Source organism: Protopterus annectens, chromosome 13.part0 (assembly GCF_019279795.1).
Source record: "Protopterus annectens isolate FY-2018-M chromosome 13.part0, PAN1.0, whole genome shotgun sequence".
Taxonomy (NCBI): Eukaryota; Metazoa; Chordata; order Ceratodontiformes; family Protopteridae; genus Protopterus; species Protopterus annectens.
Window position 1 is genome coordinate 1,043,745,915 of NC_056747.1, and position 23,920 is coordinate 1,043,769,834.

The 23,920-nt window shown below is 36.0% G+C and overlaps 1 protein-coding gene across 3 annotated transcripts in view; it reads left to right on the plus strand.

Annotated features, from left to right (window-relative positions):
• The window catches only part of IKZF3 (IKAROS family zinc finger 3), a 414,014-nt gene that overhangs the window by 214,724 nt on the left and 175,370 nt on the right, over positions 1 to 23,920 (plus strand). The window contains exons 5-6 of one of the 3 annotated variants that reach the window (XM_044055473.1): positions 3,058 to 3,093; positions 3,358 to 3,375. The exons of 1 other annotated variant lie outside the window; for it this stretch is intronic. In XM_044055473.1, coding sequence (XP_043911408.1) covers positions 3,058 to 3,093; positions 3,358 to 3,375 — 54 coding nt within the window. Of the gene's footprint in view, positions 1 to 3,057; positions 3,094 to 3,357; positions 3,376 to 10,628; positions 10,655 to 23,920 lie in introns of all 3 variants that reach the window. One more of the 3 variants, XM_044055471.1, reaches the window with a different exon arrangement.

Here is a 23,920-nt window from a genome sequence, read left to right on the forward strand (position 1 = left end):
GCAAGTGTTACATCCTATAACACAAAATTGGAGGTCTTTTATGCAAAACCCCTTTCAAAAGCATTTTTACATGTGAATGCATTGAACGAGGGGATCCATGAGCAATCATGGTGAAGTAGCCGATAAATGAACCTTGATGGAGGAGTAAGAAAGCCAAAAGCGGCCTTAGGTCAACTGGTGCCCTAGGCAAAAGGGCTCCACTGTGCCCCCACACCCCACAAGACATGGTGCCCCCATCCTGGTCTACCTACACTAAATAAATACTGGAAAAATGCCCCTGCTAGAACAGCACCCTAGGCGGCTGTCTAGTTGGCTTATGCCTAAGGCCGGCTATGAAGAAAGCCCATCAGATAGTAACTCACACAAATAATCTAAAACTAGAGAAACACTAACTGTGAATGGGTGCTAGTGATTTTGTTGAAACTAGGTAGATAACCTTTTCCATTTGCTAATATGGGATTTTCTAGTAGCAGGTTTTATTGTCTCCATTAGTACTCACTGCATATGCCAAATAAACAAGTGCCTAAAGGGAATTAAGATCCTATCATCCAGGTAGTCAGATGAAGTTTTTTTGAGTCAGAGAGTATCACACCCCCCTGATCTTTTATGAGTAGAACCAGTCATTGAGGAAGCATGTGGTAATCATTCCTGGCCATTTCCAAAAGAAGGTAGAAACACTGTTGCTGGGTCAAACAGAAGTCACTGCAATGATTTTTAGTATTCCTTCAGAATCTTCAGACGCACCCTGGATATCAGTGGAAAGGGTGGAAAAGTTTGCAGGAACATTCCTGTCCAAGGAAGGAAAAGGCATCTGGCTTCCAGTCCATCCTGCATGGAGTCCTTGAGCAAAATCTTGTCAGGTGATTATTCAGAGAGGAGGCAAATAGATCTACTTGAGGAACTCCCCACAGATGGATCAAATCTTGTAAGATCCCTTATCTAGTTTCCATTCTTGAGGATCTGCCCTTCTCCTGCTCAGCCTGTCTGCCACACGAGTTTGCTCTGACACAATGTAGGATGTCTGTAGAGTGAGATTGTGCTGTGAAGCTACATCACAAGCTAACATGGCCAATTGGCAAAAGGGTATATCCTGGTTCTCCCTTACTTGTTGATGTCCCACATGACTGTAACAACTTGAAGATGACCAAGGAAACAAGGATGATTCAGAGAGTCGAGTGCCTTTATCAAAGCATGCATGTCTTTTATATTTATGTGCTTGCATCTGTCCTTGGTGTCCTACACACCTTGCACTTGTTTCCCTCCTGAAACTGCTCCCCAACTTAAATTCAAGGCATGTCTGGAGATTGACTGCTTCAGAACAAGGAGGTAGAAGGGAAAGCCAGGATTTAGGGAAATTTGCCTTCTCCACCAAGTGATTTCTTTTCTGACAAACCCCAGCAGTGGGATTTGAAAAGACAAAGGACGTTGGTGCTGGGACCAAAGAGACTTCAGATACCATTGTATTCTTTCATGTGAAGTCTAGCCAGCTGTACCATAGATGCTGTGGAAACTAAAATTCTGAGGTATTCCCTCTCAGTGATTGAAGGTTGAGTGGAAAATCTTAAAATATGTCTAGATGCACATGTATTCTTTTCTGTGGAAGAAAAGCTGTTTGAACTGAGGTGTCTGCTGACACCCAAGGAGTACAATGTGTGAAGGAGTCAAAAAAGACTTTTGAATGTTCTCTTGGAATCCCTGCTTGTGTTAGAGATTTCTCTCCCAAGTGAGAGATCCCTGACACTTTGAGAAAGAATCTGCAAAAATAAGCAAATCATGTTAATGTGGATACTCTGTAGACTACAACTAGCTATAACTAGAGGTAGACACTTTTAAGCACACTTGGTGCAGTGGGTAGTGCAAAGAGTAAGGCAGGCAACTAATAATGTGATCCAAACACACAAAAAAGCTTAAGAAATGTCTGAAGCCTGAATAAATAGGGATGTGATGATAAATATCATTTAAATCTAGTGGTACTAAGAAACTTAAATGTAGAAGAAGAGGTAACAGGTTGTGAAGGCACAGCATTTTGAACATGGGCAGTATCACAAACAAGTTTAGGAAGGAAAAATCCAGAAGTGGTCTCCAAGCATTTTCTTTCTTTGGAACTAAAAACATCCTTGAATAAAAATATTTCCTAGTCTGGGATGGAGGAACTGGTTGTTTCACTCAGTAAAACAGCATGGGTTGAAGGGGGCGGCTGGTCTGGTAGGTTATGAATCACCTCTGGAAACATGGTATTTCCTCCCCTTGTCATTTGTAACCTTGATGAATGATCTTCAGAATGCACTTCTCTGAAACTATCTGTTGACAAAGAGAAAAGTGGAGATTCAGACTTTCTGGAAGGGAAAAGGGACTGCCAGGGTGGGAGTGGGGTCCCTTAAATAATCATTCAGACTTGGACTGTCCTTGGTTTTGGGGGGGCCTGAATTCATTTTGGATGCCCCCCCCCCCACCACCACCACCACCATTTCTTCTTAAACATCTGTTTACTCACTTTGGTGGCACCGTATTTTTTTATTTTTATTTTTTGGCTGAAATTGAATGTAGGGTTAGAAAATCCCTTAGAAAATTTGAAAAAGGAGGGCTGAAAAATCCTACAGATTACATGAATCAACTTACCCTTTCATCGCATGTTTTGATAATCTCTGCAAAAGAGGATCCAAAAACTAAATATCTATCCAAAGGAGAATTTAGAATCTCGTTTTTCATATCATCTGGGAAAATCTGAAAACACAGTCAAGCAAACCTCCTCAAAACAGTGCCAGTGGCCATAGCCTTTGAAGAAGTATCAACTGAGTCATAGACATAATGTGTTCTGACCTGTAAACAGAAGAAACTAAATTACTTAAAGCAGATTTTTGCTTACAAGAAGAAAATGCAGACAAAACTTTCCTCATACTTTCACAAATATTCAGAATAAACTTTGACATATGAGTCTAACAAATCAAAATTCTAAAAATCAAAGTTGCAAAAGTATGCACTTTTTCCCATACTTATCAATAATATTCCTATCCTTGTCAGAAAGAAGAGGATTAAAATTAACCAAATGTTTATCAGCAGTAGGATTAACTAAACATATAGCTGCTGGGTCAGGTTTGGGAAACTTTATAGATTCCATTTGCCTTTTTAGGGGCAGCAGAGTGATATCAGGAAAACTGCAGGCAGTGATACACACATAAACCTGACAGAACTGGAAGAATAGGTAAGGGTTCTGGAATATCTTCAGGAAAAGAGTTTCCCTGCTGTCTTTTACAAAAGAATAAATAAACACTGAGCCAGACCCAGTAATCTAATCCTGGCTAAGGAAATTTGAGAAGGAGTAATTACATGTTTAGTTTTCCATTTCTTTTTGACAAGAAGAATGGGGTCAAAATGGTATTAATGGCAACAGCAGCTTCCCCAGGGATTGGCAAGATATTCTTACCAAACAAGGAAGTGTTCCCTGTTTCCTCTCCTAGGATAATCAACACTGGCTCTCCCTTGATTACTGAGGGGATTCCAACAGGCACAAAGCACCAGTACACAGTGGCTGCAGGTGGCTGCAGGTGCTACACCAGAGGGCTTTGGGGTAAGCAGAGTCACCCAGCTGTGGCTAAAGCAAATTGCTAGCCTGCTGTAGTGACAAAGGTCGTTTGCTTAACTTTTTCATTTTGTAGCTGGAAGAAGGACCAGCTGTTGGAACTGTAGTTTCTTCTATGGTCAAGGTGAAAATGGTGCCTCTTTCCACAAAAAATAAGCAGCATAAGCCAGTAAAAAGTTAATGTTTCACATAAAAATAAAATAAAAATCACTTTAAAACACTTTAGCAGACCCAAAAAGTAAAATAAACAAATTTTCTTCATGTACATTTTCAACTTTAAACAACTTTTAAACTGAAAGGGGAAAAGTGTGTTTCCTTTAAAAGAAGAGTTAAGCTAAGTGACAGTCAATTAAAACATGAACTCCTAGCTTAAGAATACCTTTCCTAAGTAGGAAAGTATATTAAAGCAATATATTTTTAATGTAAAAGATTTTCCCCAAAGGAAACTTATTTGCCCAGCAAAGAAGCAGCACAAGCTGACCATCAATCCTGGAAAGTTTGCAAAGGAGCACTCTCTTCAACTGCTGGAAAGCCCTGGAGGGCTTGGTGCCCAAACCTCTCCTTTTAATCAGCTCATCTTGAGCTGACTAATGGTTCAGACATGTGGAAGGTGCACTGACGCTTTTGAAGCTGTCCAGCTATTATATCCTTGATAAGATATAACCCAAATAGCTAAGCTGCTGCAATAGTGATCAATATGATGAATGGTCTGTCTTTCTGCTAAATTGTGTAAAGCAAGAACTTTCAAGGCTTGAAGATGAATAGAAATGATCCTTGATTGCAGAAGCCTGGCTATTTGGGATGTCATTTCCAAGTGGCACCCTATAAGCTCTTTTGCCTCACTGGGGTCAGTTGGCTTTTTGTCAAGTTTATAGTGATTCCTAAGTGTAGGGAGAATTGGAGCAAGATGTCCCTGCACTGAATCATCTGATCTCTGGTGAGAGCATTAAGCAGCCAATTGTCTAGATATGGAAACATTCAGACTCTGTGCAGTTTCAGGTAAGTTGCCTCAACTGCCATCCATTTGGTGAACACCCAGGGGGCTGTGTTGATATCAAAGGGCATTGCTCTGAATTGGAAAGGACTGTCTCAGAGCCAAATGTGGAGAAACCTTCTGCATTGCTTTCATAACATTATGTGGCAGCAACCATATTGCAAGTCTGTTGAGCACATCCTGTCATCCTTCCTCAAAGAGTTAAGGCAGACCATACAGTGACCATCTGGAAGTTTTTTTTGCTTGACAAACTAATTTAGGTCGCTGAGGTCCCCATTTTTTTAGAAACAAAAAAAACTTGAATAAGCTGTGAATCCTTGCTATTCTGGTGGGACCTCCTTGAAAATTCACTTTTATAGCACCTTTGCTGCCTCTGCTGCTGCTACTACATCCCACTGAGAGCTAGGAATGTTGGGGATTCTCTTTTTGATGTTTGGAGGGAAAGTAAGGGGAATAATTTAGCCTCTGGTGATTATTTTCTGCTCCTAAGAATCTTGAGTAATGGAAAGCCAGGTGTGAGGATGCAGAGATAAGCACCTCTGACTGCCTGCTGAGTTCATCAATCAAGCAACCATTCAGGAATGCTGAAAGGGATTTTTGGTGAATTACCTCAAAACCCTTGATTCCAAGGACATCTTCTGCCCCAGGGGTGATGTGCATTCAAGTTGTTCTCCTTGTTTGCCTCAGATACCTCTGTAATCAAAAGAATACTGGGCAAAATTATGGGATTTTCAAAACCAGATGTTCTTTTCACCCTTCTGGTTCTGGAAATAAGTCCTTTGGAGGGTGGAAAAATGTATCCCTATAGCAAAGTCTTGTGCCTTTGCTTGCCTCTGGTGAGCATATTTTTATCTTGAGTCCAAAAAGAGTTGACCCTTCAAAGGGGGTGTGATGAAAAATGTCTTGAAACTTTGCTCAAAGTCACAGAGATGTATCCAGGAGTTCTGACTAATAGCAATGCCCATGCCTGCTGCTCTTGCAGTGCCATCTGCAGTGTTTTCAAGGAGACACATGGACACATTAGATATAGATTGTAGGGCAAATAGCTGGAATTCAACTGTCTTCTATATATTTGCAGACAAGTTACCTGAGAGGGATTTAGAAATTTCTTTAGTCAAGTCCCTCTGGAAATAAGTCATATGTATCAATTAAGTGCACAAAGTGCAAATGTCACTAAAGCATATGGCCACAATTAGGTGCACAAAGTTTAAATGTCACTAAAGCATATGGCCACAATTAGGTGCACAAAGTTTAAATGTCACTAAAGCATATGGCCACTTTCCAGATTAGTCCAACACTCTGGGCTGCATGTTTGGGAGGATGGACAAAAGTGCTTTCTTTGGAAAACTCTTTTTTTTTGTGGCTGCCACCAACACTACAGTATAAATTAGGGGATCCTTGCTCCAGTGTAACCTTTTCATTGGAGGCACTAGTATCTTGTCTGCTTGTCTAGGAATTGTCTCCACCATGTCAGCTTCCTTCCAGAATTACAGCAAGACCAGGTCTTTGAATTTATCAGTGGGCAGGACCACCCAGGTCATAAGTGAGCAGTCCTAAATACCTCTAGGAATCAGTACTCTTCTTGGGATGAGGCTTTGGAGGACTACCCCCCTCCTTTGTTTCATGAATGTCAGGATCTCTTAAAAGGAGATGTTGTCCAGGGAAGACCTAGTAGACCCTTCCCCTTCCTCAAATTCAGTATCTTCTGTGAGTGACTCATGGGAAGAGCTGACATGCCTCCTCTTGCATGTATATTTCCTGTGGCTTTTGTCCAGGATGTGTTCCTGGGAGGCCTCAGAATCTGAATGGAGGCTTGATAAGCAAAGGTCCTTGAGGCTGGATGAGGATGGCTGTCCCTGATGGATGGGATGTTCAGACAAGGCAGCAGAATCCAAAGGGAGTCAACACAGATTTGAGCCAGTGTGAGGCACCTCCTCCCTAGATCTGGGAAAGTCCCTTTCAAAAGCTCTGAAGGATGAAGTCAAAATTGGAACCAAAAAAGGTCTGCCAGGACCAGAAGACCCTAAGGAATGTCCTCCACTCCAACCTGACTCACTTCCAAAGCTAATATCAGAGCTGAGTTGTCTAAGGCTGAGGCACAGAAGGGAAGAGATAAATCCAAAACCTCAGCATCAAACTTAACCTCTAAGCTTTGGCCCCAACCACTCAGCTCTGGGACCCTTCACAATCCAACAGAGCTGGGCATGCAAGGGTATGAGAAGGAGCCTGAGCCAAAGCAAAAGTCACTCTCAGCTCCAACAAGATTATCTCCTGACATTCACTTGGCACTGTGGAACCCTGGACTGAAGTTTGGACTGGAGAAAAAAAAAATGTGGAAACTGACTGGAAAAGCCCAGGAGACCTCAGAGGAGAGGGTGCTGGGAGGACCCCCATCTGAACTTGAATCCAAAGAAATTTCCACATCAATCAACTTTGTTTTCAGAAAGACTTCTTGTCAACCGAAAGGACCTGAGGGAGGAAGCCACAAAAGGTAGTCTTAAACATTGATGCTGCAGGATGGATGAATGTAGTCTGAGACTTGCCAGCTCCAAGGAAAACTGACAAAGAGGAGATGGAGTTCGGCTCTGCTGCTCTTGCACCTTGTATGGTGCAAGTGCCAATTCTGGAGTTAGAGCCAGATACCTCTTCCTGGGTCTACCCTTTTGTTTGTCTTTTTCATTTTCTTTCTCTTTCTCTTTCTCCATAATCTTTTCTATGTATCTATCCTTATCTTTTTGAGAATTTTGGTTTATCTAATCTCTTGGAAGGAGGAGAAACTGACAGAGAAGAAAAAGCAAGAGGATGCAGTTCTCCCACTTGGGCAGGGAGAAGATCCTGTAATACCAATTTGTTTCTGCAGTCCAGTAAAGCCTGGGCCCTGAGAGAGAGACATAGGATTTGCACTTTAAATTTGAGGTGGTCAGCCCTCAGGAAGTAAATGTAGAAGTTGTGCAGATCTTCTAGAAGGGATCTTGTGCCCACCAGCACTGCATTTCTTTTTTTTTCTCAATTATTTTTATTAAAAGTTTTAACTTACAAACAACAATGTATAATAATAGAAATATATGAAAAAATACATAACTATAAAAACAATCAATAAAAATAGTTAAAAAACAAAAAAAAACTATTTACAAATGGTGTCTACTGTACAAGAGTTCTAAAATATAGCAAATACTGACATTAATTATTTAACTATTAAAACTATTTATCTAGCAGTTCTTTAAATTTTAGCCAAATCTTGTAAGTCCTGATTGTAATAATTACAAACTGACATACCTCAGTTGCAATGTTTATGAATTCTTTCATAGTTGGTGGAGATTCATTCTTCTAGTTCTTGGTAATAACTTTTCTTGCTATTGTTAAGATACTCCATAAAAAGGGGTATTTTATTCTCATGGCAAAGCAGGAATTGGTATATTAAATAAAATTAGAGATTTAGTTAAAAAAATATCATTGAATACAGCCTGTAAAATAAAATTTATATTACCCCCCCCCAAAAAAAATTTGACCACTACACAATCAACAAAACATGTGCTGTCAATCAGGTTTGACATTTAAGTTACATTTCCAATATCCTAAATCTTTTTTGTACATTAAATTAACCATACCATTGTATTCTTTCATGTGAAGTCTAGCCAGCTGTACCATAGATGCTGTGGAAACTAAAATTTTGAGGTATTCCCTCTCAGTGATTAAAGGTTGAGTGGAAAATCTTAAAATATGTCTGGATGCACATGTATTCTTTTCTGTGGAAGAAAAGCTGTTTGAACTGAGGTGTCTGCTGACACCCAAGGAGTACAATGTGTGAAGGAGTCAAAAAAGACTTTTGAATGTTCTCTTTGAATCCCTGCTTGTGTTAGAGATTTCTCTCCCAAGTGAGAGATCCCTGACATTTTGAGAAAGAATCTACAAAAATAAGCAAATCATGTAAATGTGGATACTCTGTAGCCTACAACTAGCTATAACTAGAGGTAGACACTTTTAAGCACACTTGGTGCAGTGGGTAGTGCAAAGAGTAAGGCAGGCAACTAATAATGTGATCCAAACACACAAAAAAGCTTAAGAAATGCCTGAAGCCTGAATAAATAGGGATGTGATGATAAATATCATTTAAATCTAGTGGTACTAAGAAACTTAAATGTAGAAGAAGAGGTAACAGGTTGTGAAGGCACAGCATTTTGAACATGGGCAGTATCACAAACAAGTTTAGGAAGGAGAAATCCAGAAGTGGTCTCCAAGCATTTTCTTTCTTTGGAACTAAAAACATTCTTGAATAAAAATATTTCCTAGTCTGGGAAGGAGGAACTGGTTGTTTCACTCAGTAAAACAGCATGGGTTGAAGGGGGCGGCTGGTCTGGTAAGTTATGAATCACCTCTGGAAACGTGGTATTTCCTCCCCTTGTCATTTGTAACCTTAATGAATGATCTTCAGAATGCACTTCTCTGAAACTATCTGTTGACAAAGAGAAAAGTGGAGATTCAGACTTTCTGGAAGGGAAAAGGGACTGCCAGGGTGGGAGTGGGGTCCCTTAAATAATCATTCAGACTTGGACTGTCCTTGGTTTTGGGGGGGCCTGAATTCATTTTGGATGGCCCCCCCCACCACCACCACCACCACCACCATTTCTTCTTAAACATCTGTTTACTCACTTTGGTGGCACCGTATTTTTTTATTTTTATTTTTTGGCTGAAATTGAATGTAGGGTTAGAAAATCCCTTAGAAAATTTGAAAAAGGAGGGCTGAAAAATCTTACAGATTACATGAATCAACTTACCCTTTCATCGCATGTTTTGATAATCTCTGCAACAGAGGATCCAAAAACTAAATATCTATCCAAAGGAGAATTTAGAATCTCGTTTTTCATATCATCTGGGAAAATCTGAAAACACAGTCAAGCAAACCTCCTCAAAACAGTGCCAGTGGCCATAGCCTTTGAAGAAGTATCAACTGAGTCATAGACACACTGTAAACAATGTGTTCTGACCTGTAAACAGAAGAAACTAAATTACTTAAGGCAGATTTTTGCTTACAAGAAGAAAATGCAGACAAAACTTTCCTCATACTTTTATAAATATTCAGAATAAACTTTGACATATGAGTCTAACAAATCAAAATTCTAAAAATCAAAGTTGCAAAAGTATGCACTTTTTCCCATACTTATCAATAATATTCCTATCCTTGTCAGAAAGAAGAGGATTAAAATTAACCAAATGTTTATCAGCAGTAGGATTAACTAAACATATAGCTGCTGGGTCAGGTTTGGGAAACTTTATAGATTCCATTTGCCTTTTTAGGGGCAGCAGAGTGATATCAGGAAAACTGCAGGCAGTGATACACACATAAACCTGACAGAACTGGAAGAATAGGTAAGGGTTCTGGAATATCTTCCGGAAAAGAGTTTCCCCGCTGTCTTTTACAAAAGAATAAATAAACACTGAGCCAGACCCAGTAATCTAATCCTGGCTAAGGAAATTTGAGAAGGAGTAATTACATGTTTAGTTTTCCATTTCTTTTTGACAAGAAGAATGGGGTCAAAATGGTATTAATGGCAACAGCAGCTTCCCCAGGGATTGGCAAGATATTCTTACCAAACAAGGAAGTGTTCCCTGTTTCCTCTCCTAGGATAATCAAGACTGGCTCTCCCTTGATTACTGAGGGGATTCCAACAGGCACAAAGCACCAGTACACAGTGGCTGCAGGTGCTACACCCGAGGGCTTTGGGGTAAGCAGAGTCACCCACCTGTGGATAAGGCAAATTGCTAGCCTGCTGTAGTGACAAAGGTCATTTGCTTAACTTTTTCATTTTGTAGCTGGAAGAAGGACCAGATGTTGGAACTGTAGTTTCTTCTATGGTCAAGGTGAAAATGGTGCCTCTTTCTGCAAAAAATAAGCAGCATAAGCAGCATAAGCCAGTAAAAAGTTAATTTTTCACATAAAAATAAAATAAAAATCACTTTAAAACACTTTAGCAGACCCAAAAAGTAAAATAAACAAATTTTCTTCATGTACATTTTCAACTACTTTAAACAACTTTTAAACTGAAAGGGGAAAAGTGTGTTTCCTTTAAAAGAAGAGTTAAGTTAAGTGACAGTCAATTAAAACATGAACTCCTAGCTTAAGAATACCTTTCCTAAGTAGGAAAGTATATTAAAGCAATATATTTTTAATGTAAAAGATTTTCCCCAAAGGAAACTTATTTGCCCAGCAAAGAAGCAGCACAATCTGACCATCAATCCTGGAAAGTTTGCAAAGGAGCACTCTCTTCAACTGCTGGAAAGCCCTGGAGGGCTTGGTGCCCAAACCTCTCCTTTTAATCAGCTCATCTTGAGCTGACTAATGGTTCAGACATGTGGAAGGTGCACTGAAGCTTTGGAAGCTGGCCAGCTATTATATCATTGATAAGATATAACCCAAATAGCTAAGCTACTGCAACAGTGATCAATATGATGAATGGTTTGTCTTTCTGCTAAATTGTGTAAAGCAAGAACTTGCAAGGCTTGAAGATGAATAGAAATGATCCTTGATTGCAGAAGCCTGGCTATTTGGGATGTCATTTCCAAGTGGCACCCTATAAGCTCTTTTGCCTCACTGGAGTCAGTTGGCTTTTTGTCAAGTTTATAGTGATTCCTAAGTGTAGGGAGAATTGGAGCAAGATGTCCCTGCACTGAATCATCTGATCTCTGGTGAGAGCATTAAGCAGCCAATTGTCTAGATACAGAAACATGCAGACCCTGTGCAGTTTCAGGTAAGTTGTCTCAACTGCCATCCATTTGGTGAACACCCAGGGGGCTGTGGTGAGATCAAAGGGCATTGCTCTGAATTGGAAAGGACTGTGTCAGAACCAAATGTGGAGAAACCTTCTGCATTGCTTTCATAACGTTATGTGGTAGCAACCATATTGCAGGTCTGTTGAGCACATCCTGTCATCCTTCCTCAAAGAGTTAAGGCAGACCATACAGTGACCATCTGGAAGTTTTTTGCTTGACAAACTAATTTAGGTAGCTGAGGTCCCCATTTTTTTAGAAACAAAAAGAAACTTGAATAAGCTGTGAATCCTTGCTATTCTGGTGGGACCTCCTTGAAAATTCACTTTCATAGCACCTTTGCTGCCTCTGCTGCTGCTACTACATCCCACTGAGAGCTAGGAATGTTGGGGATTCTCTTTTTGTTGGTTGGAGGGAAAGTAAAGGGAATAATTTAGCCTCTGGTGATTATTTTCTGAACCTAAGAATCTTGAGTAATGGAAAGCCAGGTGTGAGGATGCAGAGATAAGCACCTCTGACTGCCTCCTGAGTTCATCAATCAAGCAACCATTCAGGAATGCTGAAAGGGATTTTTGGTGAATTACCTCAAAACCCTTGATTCCAAGGACAACTTCTGCCCCAGGGGTGATGTGCATTCAAGTTGTTCTCCTTGTTTGCCTCAGATACCTCTGTAATCAAAAGAATACTGGGCAAAATTATAGGATTTTCAAAACCAGATGTTCCTTTCACCCTTCTGGTTCTGGAAATAAGTCCTTTGGAGGGTGGAAAAATGTATCCCTATAGCAATGTCTTGTGCCTTTGCTTGCCTCTGGTGAGCATATTTTTATCTTGAGTCCAAAAAGAGTTGACCCTTCAAAGGGGGTGTGATGAAAAATGTCTTGAAACTTTGCTCAAAGTCACAGAGATGTATCCAGGAGTTCTGACTAATAGCAATGCCCATGCCTGCTGCTCTTGCAGTGCCATCTGCAGTGTTTTCAAGGAGACACATGGACACATTAGATATAGATTGTAGGGCAAATAGCTGGAATTCAACTGTCTTCTATATATTTGCAGACAAGTTACCTGAGAGGGATTTGGAAATTTCTTTAGTCAAGTCCCTCTGGAAATAAGTCATATGTATCAATTAAGTGCAAATGTCACTAAAGCATATGGCCACAATTAGGTGCACAAAGTTCAAATGTCACTAAAGCATATGGCCACTTTCCAAATTAGTCCAACACTCTGGGCTGCATGTTTGGGAGGATGGACAAAAGTGCTTTCTTTGGAAAACTCTTTTTTTTTTGTGGCTGCCACCAACACTACAGCATCAACTAGGCGATCCTTGCTCCAGTGTAACCTTTTCATTGGAGGCACTAGTATTTTGTCTTCTTGTCTAGGAATTGTCTCCACCATGTCAGCTTCCTTCCAGATTTACAGCAAGACCAGGTCTTTGAATTTATCAGTGGGCAGGACCACCCAGGTCGTAAGTGAGCAGTCTTAAATACCTCGAGGAATCAGTACTCTTCTTGGGATGAGGCTTTGGATGACTACCCCCCTCCTTTGCTTCATGAATGTCAGGATCTCTTAAAAGGAGATGTTGTCCAGGGAAGACCTAGTAGACCCTTCCCCTTCCTCAAATTCAGTATCTTCTGTGATGACTCATGGGAAGAGCTGACATGCCTCCTCTTGCATGTATATTTCCTGTGGCTTTTGTCCAGGATGTGTTCCTGGGAGGCCTCAGAATCTGAGTGGAGGCTTGATAAGCAAAGGTCCTTGAGGCTGGATGAGGCTGGCTGTCCCTGATGGATGGGATGTTCAGACAAGGCAGCAGAATCCAAAGGGAGTCAACACAGATTTGAGCCAGTGTGAGGCACCCCCTCCATAGATCTGGAAAAGTCCCTTTCAAAAGCTCTGAAGGATGAAGTCAAAATTGGAACCAAAAAAGGTCTGCCAGGACCAGAAGACCCTAAGGAATGTCCTCCACTCCAACCTGACTCACTTCCAAAGCTAATATCAGAGCTGAGTTGTCTAAGGCTGAAGCACAGAAGGGAAGAGATAAATCCAAAACCTCAGCATCAAACTTAACCTCTAAGCTTTGGCCCCAACCACTCAGCTCTGGGAACCTTCACAATCCAACAGAGCTGGGCATGCAAGGGTATGAGAAGGAGCCTGAGCCAAAGCAAAAGTCACTCTCAGCTCCAACAAGATTATCTCATGACATTCACTTGGCACTGTGGAAGCCTGGACTGAAGTTTGGACTGGAGAAAAAAAAATGTGGAAACTGACTGGAAAGCCCAGGAGACCTCAGAGGAGAGGGTGCTGGGAGGACCCCCATCTGAACTTGAATCCAAAGAAATTTCCACATTAATCAACTTTGTTTTCAGAAAGACTTCTTGTCAACCGAAAGGACCTGAGGGAGGAAGCCACAAAAGGTAGTCTTAAACATTGATGCTGCAGGATGGATGAATGTAGTCTGAGACTTGCCAGCTCCAAGGAAAACTGACAAAGAGGAGATGGAGTTCGGCTCTGCTGCTCTTGCACCTTGTATGGTGCAAGTGCCAATTCTGGAGTTAGAGCCAGATACCTCTTCCTGGGTCTACCCTTTTGTTTGTCTTTTTCATTTTCTTTCTCTTTCTCCATAATCTTTTCTATGTATCTATCCTTATCTTTTTGAGAATTTTGGTTTATCTAATCTCTTGGACGGAGGAGAAACTGACAGAGAAGAAAAAGCAAGAGGATGCAGTTCTCCCACTTGGGCAGGGAGAAGATCCTGTAATACCAATTTGTTTCTGCAGTCCAGTAAAGCCTGGGCCCTGAGAGAGAGACATAGGATTTGCACTTTAAATTTGAGGTGGTCAGCCCTCAGGAAGTAAATGTAGAAGTTGTGCAGATCTTCTAGAAGGGATCTTGTGCCCACCGGCACTGCATTTCTTTTTTTTTCTCAATTATTTTTATTAAAAGTTTTAACTTACAAACAACAATGTATAATAATAGAAATATATAAAAAATATACATAACTATAAAAACAATCAATAAAATTATTTAAAAAACAAAAAAAACCCAACTATTTACAAATGGTGTCTACTGTACAAGAGTTCTAAAATATAGCAAATACTGACATTAATTATTTAAGTATTAAAACTATTTATCTAGCAGTTCTTTAAATTTTAGCCAAATCTTGTAAGTCCTGATTGTAATAAGTTCAAACTGACATACCTCAGTTTCAATGTTTATGAATTATTTCATAGTTGGTGTAGATTCATTCTTCTAGTTCTTGGTAATAACTTTTCTTGCTATTGTTAAGATACTCTATAAAAAGGGTTATTTTATTCTCATGGCAAAGCAGGAATTGGTATATTGAATAAAATTAGAGATTTAGTTAAAAAAATATCATTGAATACAGCCTGTAAAATAAAATTTATATTACCCCCCAAAATTTGACCACTACACAATCAAAAAACATGTGCTGTCAATCAGGTTTGACATTTAAGTTACATTTCCAATATCCTAAATCTTTTTGTACATTAAATTAACTTTATGTGTAGGAATGAAAGTTCTGCATGAATTTACAAGATAGTAATCTCCAATTTGGTGATAAAGTAGTTTGTTTTGATGATAGTAGCATTCATTTTTTATCATCTACACTTGGATAACTATTGTTCGTAAATTTAAAATAATCCCTATAATTTTCTCTGTAGTATTTTGTTGCATTTTTAACCACTTTATATATTTTGGATAGAAGTAATTTCCCTATTATGTTCTGTTGCATCAAAATACTCAAAAGATCAATAAACTTAGGAACAGAGTCTGTTACTATTTTATGCTATCTTTAGGGGAGGAAGACATAAAGATTGCATTATATATACACTTTTTGGAAGAATAATCATTTTAATTAAGGAAAGTCTCTCTTCCATAATAAAAAACTTATTCCATTTATTAATAAGATTTTTTATAGAACTTAAACTACTATTGTAGTTAAGCTATTATATTTTTAATCTTATCTGTTAAAGTTATCCCCAAGTAGTTAATTTTTGATGTTCTGCAATATATTTAGAAAAGCTTTCATCCATTTCATAAGTATTACAATTTAAAGGTAAAATTTTATTTTATTTTCATTAAAACTAAGTCCTGATTTTTTTCCTCAAAAAATTCTGTTGCATTAAATGCAGCAAAAAGAAAAAGATTATAATAATTCAGGGTCAAAAGAATGTCATCAGCAAACAACTGAATTTTGGTGTTTAAGTTACTGTTTATTCGTATGCTTTCATATCTAAATTTGTTCTTATATAGTTTGGAAATGGCACATAATTAAAGTAAAAAGCAATGGCAACAGATGACAGCCCTGTTTAGTACCTTTGGAAATCAAAGCTGACTCAGAAGTATAAGATCCTATTTTGATGTAAGCAAAATAATTTTCATAAATAAATTTAATAAGTTGTAAGAAGTTATTGAAAAATTAAATTCCTCTAAAACTAATAAAAATACTCCAAATTAACTGAGTCAAAGGCATTATTAATATCTAAACTTACTTAAGTTAGCTTATCTTTTGTGTTATTAGCATAATCTATTATTGTTAATATTATTTTAATAAGTTTACTATCAAAACTTGGAAACTGCATCGGTCGACCAGCATGTGGTCGACTTGCAGTTTCTAAGTCGGCAGAATGTAAACCCAAAATCAATTGACTACCTACAGTGAATGGGTAGTGTAGGTCAATAATTTGGGTTTGACATTGTGCAGGGAGTTTGTGTGTCAGTGAGGAACAGGGAATTAGCCCATTTCCTCAGTGTAGTGCAATCTCAGAGTTGGTATATTTCATTTGCAGGGGGTGTGTGGGGTGTGTGTGGGGGGCATACAGGGGGTGCAGGGGGATGCAGGTGGCTTTGCACCCCTGCAAATAGCAGAATTAATGTACCATTGACTGTAGAGTTCAACGGTATGTTAATTTGAATAGCAGGAGTTGAGTGATGTCACCTCCTGCTATGTCGAATACATCAAACCACGATGGTCAATGTATTCATTTTCATTGTGGTTTACTTTTCAGAATTTCAAATTCAGCATTTTGGGTTGATATTTTAAATGGTCAACTGAAGCTGAATCAAAATTTCAACAGTAAACCTTTTAATATTATCATAGGAATTCCTATTTATTATTAAACTAGTTTAATCATTATTCACTATCATTGAAGAAATTGCTTTATTCTGCAAGTATAGCCATAAATATTTTATAATCTATATTTAATAGTGAGATTGACTTATATGAAGAGCATTTTATTAGATCATTATCAACTTTTAAAAACTAGAGATATAAGAGTGTATTTCCAAGATGGTAGGACTTGTGTTAAACCTTTAACTATTGAAAATACTTTGAGAAAAACACTTGCAGCATCTTTAGGTATTAGTTTATATAGTTGAGGAATTATGCTGTCATTACCAGGAGCTTTATTACATTTTAATTCATTAATTTGAGTTTTGAACTCAGACATTAAGATGGGTCTATTAATTAACCTGATTTCACCTTCAGATAACTTATTTTTAGAATATTTTTTATGAATGGTTTAATTATATCTTGTGAATCCATTGTGGGATTATACTGATTAATTTTATTAAAGTGAGCTGTAAATGCACACAGAATGCTTTCTCTTTCAGTAACATTTTTTACTATTAGGAGAATATAACTCTCTGATATGATTAGATTTAATAATCAATTAGTTCTAGTAGCTAACTTATGAATGGACTTAGGATTCATAGAATAATTATTTATTTTAATCTTGTCTAGATTAATCATGGTTTTGTGATTTAAATTTTCTAAATACTTAATGTTTAATTTACTAATTTCTCCTGAGAAGTTATTATGCTCATTTTGACTATTTAGTTTTAACTTATCAAGTTTTTCTTATAAATCTACCAGTTCCTTGTCCCACTGCTTTTTCTTTAGAACATACCAACTCATTACTTTACGAAATGCAATTGCTTTTAGAGCATCCTATGTATATATATATATATATATATATATATATATATATATATATATATATAGACAGATCTAGATATAAATATATATATTTGAGGTATAATATGTATATTTAATTTCAGTAAATTCTTTCATATTGGTTATATAAGCAGGTATCATTTTAATGGATATATTGTTATTAAAATTTAGCATAATTTCAAATGTTATGGGATTATGGTCTGAAAGTGGACAAAAGACTACTTTAACTGTACATAGTCTATTAATTAGATCATTTGAAACATATACTCTGTCTGTTCTGGGTTGTGATCCATGCCTGTGTGAGAATGGATAAAAAAGTGAGTCTAACTCTGAAAATGTATCAATATCTTTAACATTAAATAAATCTATAAATTCTATTAGTGATTTTACTGAAGCAGGTTTTTTTTTTGTTTACTAATAGTATTAGAATGTTTATCATGTAATATGCAATTAAAGTCTCCTGCTACAAAAATACTTCCTTTTGAAATTTGAGTAATCTGTTCTAATTGAAGCTTAACAGCTTTTACTCCTATTCCAGGGATCCAATAACCATTCCCCTCTCATGACTATATGTACTTAGGATTTTAGGTATTGGTATAGAGTTCTTCCGTAATATAGCTACCCCTCTTCTTTTTTTCATTTATATCAAAAGCTAGATACAGCAGAGTAATATTTTGTATTAAGTCTGTCTATATCTCTTGTATAAAGTGTGTTTCCTGTAACAAAATAACATGAGAATTAAATACCTTTAATAATTTTCAGCTAACCCTCTTCCAATATTATTAATATTAATTTATATACACTTTAAATAGGTCATATTGTAAATAAGACAACCTTAGAAATATGAAAATATGATATTGCTAATGAACCACTTCCATATGCCTTGAACTGTTTATTAATAAATATATATCTGACAACTTTGAAATTAGCTATATACTCACTAGTAATAATAGTGGACATCAATAAAAGACAAAATGTGTTGCAAAAAAGTAAACATAAATGTATATTTTCCCCTCTTTCCCCTCATGATTAAAATTCGTAGTTTGAATAGCAAACCTACCCAACCACTTCCACCCATCAAACAGATTTGAGTTAAACTCTCCTCTGCTGCTTTTGAACAATATAATAAATGAAAGGTAACAATTCAAATATAAGAAATTCTATAAACATTATAAACAGTTAGTCTGTTCTAATTTGAAATTCCTATATAGTAATATAATTATTTAAATCATCCTTTCCTATTTAAAAGAAAACATGGATGTGCATAAAATGTAAGTAACAGTGTAAATAGCATTATTAAAACCTATCATTACATATTTCTAATATGAAACTGTAAATTATAAATAATGAAAGAAAATAATTAACAGAATAAAATATAATCTAGCTACAACACAATGCACAGAAACCAGACAGGTTTAACATATTAAATTCAATTTAAAAAAACATGTTTGTTCCCATAATAAACATGTATAATGACATAGGAAAGCACTGTCATATTAATTACTCATTAGTCAAAAATTAATTTGTATTAATATTATGTTTGTGCACCTTTTTGACTCAAACTTCATATCTAGTAGAATAAATAAAAATGTCAGCGAAATCAAATTTACTCCATATTAAACAAATTTGAATATATGAAATAAATGCAAAACTAGCAGAATTAAGACTCATTTACTTAAATAAAAAGAGCTCAGGGAACTGTTATAGATTCAGATTTGACATTGTTTGTAATGTGTACCTTACTTTATCTGACTATAAAGATTTACTTGGAACTCATGTCTAATCCAGAATATTTATTTTAATTACAACATATTGTTATAAATGAGCACAGTAGTTGCAAACTTAAGGTAAGAACACAACATTCAAATTTTCTTTGTGTCTTAGCGAAAAGTCTGCAATTGATGCTGTATATACTTAGTCTTCACAATTCACCCATGAACTATTTTTCATGACTGCTGGTATATAACTGTTCATACAAGATGAATAAATCCCACCTAATAAACCTTTCAGAATATTTCATTGCTACTGATTATATATATATATATATATATATATATATATATATATATATATAATTTTTTAAAGTTTTCTTAGCTTAGGTTGCTGCATAGTTAGCCAATACAATTCCAAAGTCATGAAAGAACCTTTCTAAAATGAAACATAAAAAAAATGTGTTATATACTCTTTACATCAAAATTTAAGATATGTGCTTTGCATATTCTTCCTGATTTGCAGATGAATTATTAAAGAATACCTCTGATGGGGTCTATATCACAACATCGAACTAACAAATGATCGATCATTGTAATATCAAACCCTAAAGTCCGAAACCCAACAAAACTGAAAACACAGAACAGTGATTTATTTTCCCTCGAAAAAAAATCGCTGTTCCATGACAAAAAAAAATGAAATCTTAAACTACCCAACATGGGAGGACTGTGCCACCCACACCTCCCTACCTAAATATACTAACTCTGAGATTGCACTTCAGACCCCTGAAAATGGCCCAGTGATTTTTTTTCCCTGGGGAAAAAAAGTCAATGTGCCGTGGCTTCACTATTTTCAACTTTCAGACTTTAGGGTTCGATATTACAATGCTCCAACTTGTTTTAGTTTGACATTGAATATAGACCCCTCTGATGACATAAGCATGTGAAAATCTCTTCTAGATTAATATATCCACAAATGCATGTAAAAAGAGTATTAAATCAGAAATGATAAAGAACATTTGAGAATAACATCTGCAGAGAGGTTAACTGGTGTTTACTTAGTGTTCCCCTAACAATGAATCTTTAATAATGCATGTACATGTATTTCAAGACTGGAGCATATTCTATGGTCTAGTTAACTGATCAGCTAAAATCATGGATTATGCAAATATAAACTGAAGGACTCAATCCCACACCTGCAGGACACATTTACAAACACAACATCAATGTAAAGGCTACATTACCATGTACGTTATAAGTGTGGAGCTTTGAAAAGACTGATATATTCACAGTACCTATGTAGCTTTAGAGTTAGACACCTTCATATTTCAAAAATTCTACTACACATAAGCGCTAGACTTTTCTTTTGAATTAAAACCAGCCCAGCTATTCATATCCTTAAGAGATGTCAACATATTGCAGGTTGCACATGCCCAGTCTCATAAAGAATAAACACATCATTGATGGCTTATTAGAAGAACTTCTATAATTTTTAATGTATTTAGTTGAGGACCCTTTAAATCTGCCCAGTTTGTTTACTCTTTGACCTGTTAGTCTAAATGCCAAATCTGCATGCTTCCCATTTAGCTAATAATCAACACTTCTTGCACAATGTCTTGCTTTAATAAAAGAACAACAAGGCTCATAGCTTCAGCAGGAAACTTTACAAAATTCTAGCTGTTCAAAGAGAGAAAAAAAAAAAGAAAATGCACTAACATTGAATTATCCCAGTAAGTGCACAAACTAATAATTCAAATTCAACACAGCCTCAGTTTGCAGCACCAATTGAGTAATTGACCTGCCATTTCCTTATAGAAAACCACAGCTAGCATGAACTTGCCACATCTACACTTTCTTCCTTTCTCTTTTATATTTTAAAACCAATCACAAACTACAAATCCTACCACAAAGTCTCCCCCCAAAAAAACATTCATAAATAAGACAAACAGTCAAAAGATCAGAATAGTGTAAACACCTCAAACAGATCTATGAAACAAACACATAATTAGTACAAATTAATAACTTAAACTTTTATATTAAAGTCAAAAGCATTGGAATCAACCAATAAATATACATCACCAATATTTAACATCCCCGAATCTCAGTTAAATTTCTAACAAATATATAACCACTAATATGCATCTGAATACTCATACTTAGACACTCACACAAAATGTACAGTAAAAAAAGTAAAGAAAAAGAAAGCAAACTTAAATCATTCAATGACTATTTATCAATTTTATGTTAGAGCAACAAATAAAAGGAAACTTGGATGTATAGAAAGTAATGATGAAGTATCAGAATTAAAAAAACAATGTTTATGTATTTATTTATATGAAGTTACATATTAAACAATAGTGTTAAGCAATAAAAAATAGACATAGGACTTAATTACCTTATAAATGAGTTCATCCATGTTTCCTTTTTTTCTATTCATAACTAATATTGAAGAAAATGAGTAAACTTTTATCATGAAAACTTAGAAGCATGTTGATATACTAATGTTGAGTCATTAAAATATATTAAATTAAAAGTTGCTTTTCCTTTAGTATCATTTTCTTTTTATTAATTTCCCATCCATTCCTCTCAACTTGTCTCTTGAAGGAGTTGTTGCTCCAATCCATTTCTTCAATTTGTTCTAATATTGTATTAGTTTTCAAGAGTGACATAGCAGAGGCCAAGTCTTCAAAAGATTTGGTTTCATCAGGAATATAATAAGCCTGGCTGGAATAGCATGTTAACTTTAATCTGTCTTTTCTTGAGTTTTTAACTAAAGGTTAAAAAAAAAAAAAAAACATTTTCTCTTAGACATCATAACAGAAAAACAGTCATTGTCAAACCTTATTATTCTGTCTTCCATCTTGATAGGAGATTTGGACCAAGCTATTTTAAGAATTAGTTCTTTGTCTTGAGAAAAAGATAACCTGACAAAAGCAGATCTCAGTGAAGAATTATTTTTCGAAGAAGAAGCAACGAAAGATCTGTGTGGTCTTTCAGTACCACACAACATAGCTTCAGATAAATTTTAAATCTTTGGGAGCCAGGATGTTAAAAAGTTTACCTTGGTTTCTCTTTAATTTTTCTCAGGGGAAACTGAAATACAAATGTTATTTTTACTAGATCTGTTTTCCAGGTCATAAATTGTACTTAATAATAATGTATTTTGCTTAAGTAAGAATTCAGTATTGTTTTCATCTTCAGATAACCTCCCTTCTATATCATTTAGAGCATCTTCTAGTCCAGATATTTAAGATTTCTATTTTAAAGTCTTGTGTACTTGTTCCATCTGTTTTGGACATTTATCTTTAAAGTTACCCAATTTGTTGTCCATTTTGTCCATTTTCAGAAAAAAAGTTCTTGTATATTAGTAATAACAAACTGCATATCTTTTTTTCAAGCATAGGTCTTGTAAATTTATTTTTGAATGACTTGTTTCAAGTTTACAAGTGAAGAAACCTTCCAGATTAAAACAATCACAAGAAAATAATAAAATATATAAATAATTTTCAGATAATATCCTTCAAGATGTTTTTAAGTAGTTATATCCACTCAAAAAAGCAGCTAGGATATCTTAAAAATACAGTTTTGCATCAAAAATAAAAATAAAGTAGCAGAGCAGGAGAAAATTCCTGCTAGTCTCTCGGCATCTTGGCCATGACCCACAGGCACTGCATTTCTTTGTGCCAGATGCCTTGTCTCACATGGCAGTTACGAATAAACTTTACACTCATATACCCACACACACACACACACACACACACACTCAAAAAGTATATAGCTGTAACAAGTACTAGAAAACTATTAAAAAGGGCTAAAGAAAGATACTACAAATGGTAATGAATAAATAAACGTATTTTTTTTTTATAAAGGGTAGGGGAAAGTAGATGGAAGAAATCTCCCACAACATAAACGTTCAGTCAAGAACAACAACTAGAAAGGAATTAAACAGACCGTACAAAATACTACACTAGCTATTCAAATATATATTTTAAGAAAAATAGCAAATTAATTTTTTTTTTTAATTCAAATAATTTTGCAGATCAAGTTTTATATCTTCAGTATTAGCATAAACCCATGTAAAAGCACTCAATAAAAGAAATTCTTCTTTCTAATGCCTTAAGCTTTAGGAAACAGGACAATAAGAATGCAGCATTTAACCCTGGCCACTGTGTGGCATTAGTTCTCAGTTTATGCTAATACTGTCTGCTATGTTATTTATTTTGAAATATGTATTATATTTATTATATTTATTATTTGGAACCAGTCCTTTAGTATTACAAACAATTTTAACAAATTTTAACATTTTTAACATTTTATATTTACAGATTTATGACATTTTCATGCTTTGCTATGAACTGAGAGTGCTGGTTGGCATGTTTTAACATTAATTAGGGGTGTTGCACTAGTGACATAAGCTGTAATTTGATATTTAAGGAGTTTTTTATCATTATTTCTTTATCTGAAGAAGTCCCTGAATTAGCAGAGATGAAAGCGCTTATCTGACTGTGTTTTAACTTGTTCAATAAAAGTTTTCAATTGTACTACAGCGGTTTGTGGAAAAAGAATGGAAAGTTTTACATAAATGTGATCCCCACCTCTGCTTGTGCTCATGTTTCACTTATTTGTGACTTATTCATTGATTTAAATTACACTTACACATAATTCTAAATTACATAATTTGATTCATTGTTTTAAATATTCCTACTGTACCCTTGATGTAAATGCTATAAAATAGTTTATCCAGCATGACAGAAACAAAAGCAAATGTCAGTCAGTAAAGTTACATTATGCCCTGTTTCTGTGTGTAATATTATTTAGAATTTTAACATTTTGAAGTGTTGCATGTTTCCTGAACTTGGTTAAGCCACAACTCAATTTATAGCAGCATTACCAATTAACAG